This window comes from Haliaeetus albicilla, chromosome 16 (assembly GCF_947461875.1).
Source record: "Haliaeetus albicilla chromosome 16, bHalAlb1.1, whole genome shotgun sequence".
Lineage (NCBI taxonomy): Eukaryota > Metazoa > Chordata > Aves > Accipitriformes > Accipitridae > Haliaeetus > Haliaeetus albicilla.
In genome coordinates this window covers 5,305,458-5,310,829 of record NC_091498.1, presented here as the reverse complement: position 1 = coordinate 5,310,829, position 5,372 = coordinate 5,305,458, and the positions used below count along the sequence as shown (strand labels likewise).

The window sequence follows — 5,372 nt, the reverse complement described above, 5'->3', positions numbered from 1 at the left end:
ATCGCCCGGTAAAAACTTGGAGGGGGGGGGCAGAAAAAAAAACCGAAAAAAAAAAACCCAAACCCCATTAAAAATAAGGGGGATTCATTAGGGGGGTGGGCAGGTTGGGGTGTCCAAGGGGTTTGGGGGGGGAAGTCACGCCCCCCCCCCCCCCCCGCCGCCAAGGGGGTGGGTTTGGGCGTCGGTTATGGGGTGGGGAACCTGCGTTGTCGTGTTGTCCCCGTCGTCCCCCCCCCATTAAGGCCACCCCGGCCACCAAGGGTCATTTTTTGTAGGGGGGGTAGGGGTAGGGGGGGCGGTGCCTCTCGCTTCATTGAGATGCAAGGGTGGGGTTTACGGCTTCATTTACATATAAGGGGTGGTGCTCCCGCTTCGTTTGCATACAGGGGGCGTGGCCCCGCCCGCTGCCTATATAAGGGGCGGCGCGGGGCTGCCCCCTCCCCAGTGCGCCAGCGAGGTCCGAGGGTTCGAGGTTCCGGGGGGGGGTGATAGAGCCAGGGCTCGGGGGGGTCCAAGCTTTGGTGGTCCCGGTGCTCGGACATCCCAGCAGAGCCCCAGCCGTCGCGGCACCCACCGGCACCACCACCGGGCATTCTTTCTTCCCTCTCCCCCCCTCCCCTCCTCCCCTTCCCCTCCCCTTTCCCATCCTGCGTCCCCAGGCGAGCTCTAACCCCACGATGAAAGCCATCAGCCCGGTACGATCCGTCCGGAGTTGCTACGAGGCCGTTTGCTGCCTCTCGGAGCAGAGTCTGGCCATCGCCCGGGGGAGCAACAACAAGAGCCCGGCTTTGGAGGAACCCATGAACTTACTCTACGATATGAACGATTGCTATTCCAAGTTGCGGGAACTGGTGCCGGGCATCCCGCAAGGCAGCAAGGTGAGCCAGGTGGAGATCCTCCAGCATGTCATCGACTACATCTTCGACCTCCAGATCGTGCTGGAGGAGGGGGCCAAGGGACGCGACCCCTCCTCCGAGGCCACCCTGCTCTCCCTTAAGGTAAGGGCTGCTTTAGGCTGGGGCGAGGGGGATATGTTGGGTTTGGGGAGGGGGGGACCGGACGAAGACACGGAGGGGACATGTAAGGCTGGGGGTGATGCCCGGCCCCGGGTGCGTTGGGGGGTGAGGGGGGGTCGTGGTGCGGTGGGGAAGGGGGAGGGTTGGGGACCCCCAGCCGCCGGGGTGGCCCTGAGCCCTGTCCCCGCTCTCCGCAGGCGGCCGAGCTCGCCTCTGAACTCTGCTCCAAAGACGAGAGAAGTTTGTGTCACTAACGGCTCCTCCATCAGGTGAGTGTCCCCCCCCAAAACCCCCATCCCACCCCCTAAACCCCCCCCCGGCACTCACCCAGCACCAACATCCCCAGGGGACCAACACCAGCCCCAATACAACGCTCTCCCCCCGCTTCGGGCGCCCCCAAATCCCCTTCCCCAAACCCCAGATCACCCCAACACTAATTCTATATTTTTTCTTTTTTTTTTAATTTTTTTTTTCCTCCCTCCCCCCTTTCTCCTCCCTCCTCCCCCCCCCCCCCCCCCGTCTCCCTTTTCTTCTCTCTCCTCCCGGTGCCAATTAGCAAACAGGCAGCGAGTGTCGGTTCCTGGTTCGTTATCAGCCGGAGGTAAATAGCAGCTTCCTCCGTGGCGCCGGGCTGTCTGCGACCTACCGGCCCCGGCATCGCCTCCCCCCGGGCCCGGGCACCGCAGGCGGGGAGCGGCTGGTCCCGACCCCCCCCCCTTCCTCCATCCCTCCACCGCCAGCATCCCGGCTTTAACAGGACTTTGGACCCGAACTTCAAGGAGATAATAACTTTTAATGATAGACTGATGAAGAGGCGGTTGTCTGTATATTTTTGGATTATAGCAGCGAGTCCTTTTTTTAAAGGTGTTTCGTGGGGGGGGGGGGGGAGTGGGGGGGGGAATTTAGGGGGTTTTGGGGAGGGGGGGGGACATCCTCGAGTATGAACCAAACTCTCTGGGGCTGTGGCCTCGTGTATTGTGGAGCTCTATACTAGAGTATTAACGTTTTGTACCTTTTGTGCAGGAAGGTGAATTTCTGCGAACATGCCTTGTACTTGCTTTATAAACTTTTTATAAAAGTTACCGTTTTTACATAATAAAAAAAAAACCCAACTGGTCGTTTTGAATGTTTTTCTCCATCCCTGGGGTGGAAGGGAGCTGGGGTGCGCCCATGGGTGGGAGAGCAGCATCCTGGGGGTGGGAGCCCCCGAACCCTCTCGTCGATTGTAACTTCTAGGGTTACGGTAGGAATCTCATTAATTGTTTAATAGCTTTGAAATGTCAGCTCAGGTATGGGAGGAATTAACCCTAGGCTGCTGTCTCCCGGCCGAGGTGTCTGCCAGCTATTTTGGGTGCTGCTCTGCTTATCTGATATGGAAGGAGTGAAGAAGCTGCTGAGCCCCGGGGACCATCTGGAGGTGTAGCTGGAGCCCTGGGAGGGGGGGAAAAGATGCTTTTTCCAGGGGTTTCTACTCTCTGCCTTGCAAAAAAAAAAAAAGAGCTGCCTGGTGCCCTGGGGCCGGATTTGAGCTTCTCTTGGGCTGGAAAGGGTGATGCTGTTCCCCCAGGATATTCCCCCCAAGGGAAGGGGAGTTTCTGGGCTGCAGCTGCCCTGGCTCTAATTAGGGTTGTTCTGAGTCTTGCAATTCCCCAGGTGGCATCCACACTGCACACCCCTGCCTGGCCTGGAACCCCCCCCGGGGGATGAGGTGGGGGGGAGGGGGCAGGAAGGGGGGGGCAGCACCCTGGGGAAGGGGTGTTGGGAGCAGAAATGCCTTTCCCTCCCCTCGGATTAATGCTGTGGTTTCCCTTTGGCCCCGGAGCAGATGCGACCCGCCGGCCGGCTGCAGCACAGCTGGGCCGGATCCTGCTCCCTGGGGAAGGTGCTGGCCTGCCTGCAATCAGGGTCAGGCCTGGCTGCTTTCCCCCAGGGTTAAAATCCTCCCACCTGTAGCACCGTCTCCTCCATCCCCTGTGCTGGGCTTTGGCTTTGCTGCTGTGGGGTCAGCCAGGCATAGTGTGGGTGCTTGCCCCGTGGTATCGGGGTGTCCCTGGGGTGTTGCAGCCTCCAGGTGGGCTGGGTCAGGGGCTGCAAGATGAGAGGAGGAAAAAGGCAGGAGGGGTCTTGGGGCACAGGGTGGTGTAAAACTTTCTCCACGTGCACCGGCTTTGGCCCCTATCCCTGTGACGGCCAATGTGAGCTCAGGGTGCAACTGGCACCCACCAAGCACCCCTTGTCTGTGGGCATTTCCACGGGGAAAAGCAGCACATGGGCCATCCAAAAAGCAACAGCTGGTCCAACGGAATCACAAACCCCTGGGAACATCCCTCCCTCTTCCCAGCATGTTGTCCCAAGGGCAGGTTACCCTCTGGCACCCACGGATGGGGTGACAGGGGGCTGTCCCAGTGCGGCTGGAGGCAGGTGAGGGTGTTCAGCTGGAAACCACCGCTTCTGGGAACCGAGCTGGTGTTATGCTAATGGCTAAAAATAGGCTTTTGCCATCTCCACTGGGTTTGGGCTTGGGAGGAAAAGCCAAGGGGTGGTTTAGGGGCGAGCATCCCCACGCTCACCCCAGTGTCGTGGTCCTCCAGCTAGTGCCAGTGCTGATGTGCCAAAGGGATTTAATTGGGGTGGGTGGGAAAAGCACCCCAGGAATGAGCCGGGGTCTCAGTAGTTGCAAAAGGGGGCTCCCCATGGTGTGAGCACCCCAGCTTGCAATGGGTACCCCAGCTGGGGTGATGGCGGTGGAGATCCTGGACCTGTGGGAGCAGTTAATGAGCCCAGTTTGGGGCTTACTGGGAGAAGTGGGGACAGGCACTGGTGGGGTGGGAGAAACCAGTCCTGCTGGGGCTTTTTGGATGGAAACAGCACCGGGGAGGAAGAGGGGGACTCCTGGCCCAGGGGAGCGGAGGTGGCCCCTGTCCTTGTCCCCTTGCCGGGGGGGGGTCAGGGCAAGGGATTCCCTCGGCCAAGGCTGGGGGCTGTGGCTCCCCAGGGGCTGCGGGGTTTGGCAGGACGAGGCTTTGGCACTGCATCCCGGGAAGCCTCCCAGGGCCGTCGACTCCTCTCCCGTGGTGGATGGATCCCGGCGCCTTTCCTGGAACAGCCGCCCTGCCATTCCCAGGCCCCGGGAATAGCTGGAGGGGGACGGGATGGAGAAGCCTTGCCCGGACCCCCAGCCTGGGCTGTGGCATGATACCGATGCTTTCCTTGGAAACCCTGGTTTAAAAAAAAAAAAAAGAAAGAAAAAGGGAAAAAACACAACTAAAAATAGATGCTGTTGCCCTGCCAGGGCTGGGATTTACCTTGCGGGGCAAGAAATGCCCCCCCCCCGGCCCCCAGCCGAACAAACCAGGCTTGGCTTTTATCTTCCCAACTACATTACACGGGCGCAAAAAAGATGAGGCAAGCCAAAAAATAACCCCAAGGGGGGCTGGGAGGGGTGAAGGCCAAACGTCCCCCAGCCGCTGTGCCGGTGGCCGGCCAGGCCGGCTCGCTCGCCTCTTGGCAAGAGCGGGAGTCTGATGCAATCGGCTGCGCCGACGGAGGCCGCGGTTCCCCACCTGTATTTGCCATTGTGTGCCCGGAGCTGTTTGCAGGTGTTTGCTGGCGCCGTACTGTCTGAGCCGCACTTCCCTCCTCCTCCTCCCGCTGCCTGCCCCGGCCAAGGCCTGGGCCCCCCCCCACCCCCCTTCTCCGGCTCCCCGCCAGCCGGCCGCCGCCTCGCTGGGACGGATGCAACGCTCACACGCGTGGCCTTGGGCGGGCGCGCACGCTTGGGCGCGCTCACGCGTGGGATCGGGCGCGCGGGTGCGCGCTCGGAGGCTGCGGGTGCGCGCGGGGACTTAGCGTGGGTGCACACGTGCGCCTCGGCGCACGTGGGTATGCACGGGTGGCTGCGTGCGCTCGCGCGCTTGCAGGCGCTTACACGCGCGCCTGTGCACGCTTGCACACGCACGCGTGTGCTTATGCACACACACGCGTTTGCGTGGGCATGCACTTAGACACACACGCGTACGCACACATGCGGACATACATACCCCGGTGAGGGCACACACGTGTGTACGCACGCACGCTCTGGCAGACACGCGTGCACACACGCCCACAGCAAGGCACCGGCTGCACGTGTGCTCCTCCTAGACACATGTATGCGCACGTATATATGCACTATTGCCCATGGGCTGCAACAGGGGTGCAACACACATGCACCCACTCGACAAGAGCACACGCATGCACATGCATGCACATGCATGCATGCACACATGCACACACACACACACGCGTGCACACCCTGATCCAGCCAACAGGGACACGCATCCACACGTGTGCACATGCACAGCACCCCAAATCCAAACG

General features: G+C 61.0%; 1 protein-coding gene across 1 annotated transcript; it reads left to right on the top strand.

Annotated features, from left to right (window-relative positions):
* Nucleotides 1–433: 433 nt before the first annotated feature.
* ID3 (inhibitor of DNA binding 3) lies at nt 434–2,098 on the top strand. The gene is made up of 3 exons (XM_069803293.1): nt 434–998; nt 1,214–1,285; nt 1,573–2,098. The coding sequence occupies exons 1-2, from the start codon at nt 678–680 to the stop codon at nt 1,268–1,270; spliced, it is 378 nt and encodes a 125-aa protein (XP_069659394.1). The 5' UTR covers nt 434–677; the 3' UTR covers nt 1,271–1,285; nt 1,573–2,098.
* Nucleotides 2,099–5,372: the final 3,274 nt, after the last annotated feature.

Excerpts from the sequence above, each read along its gene's own strand:
- ID3 (XM_069803293.1), top strand. The coding sequence starts at position 678 with ATGAAAGCCATCAGCCCGGTACGATCCGTCCGGAGTTGCTACGAGGCC. Across the intron at positions 999-1,213 it reads CCACCCTGCTCTCCCTTAAG|GCGGCCGAGCTCGCCTCTGA; the intron begins GTAAGGGCTGCT and ends CGCTCTCCGCAG.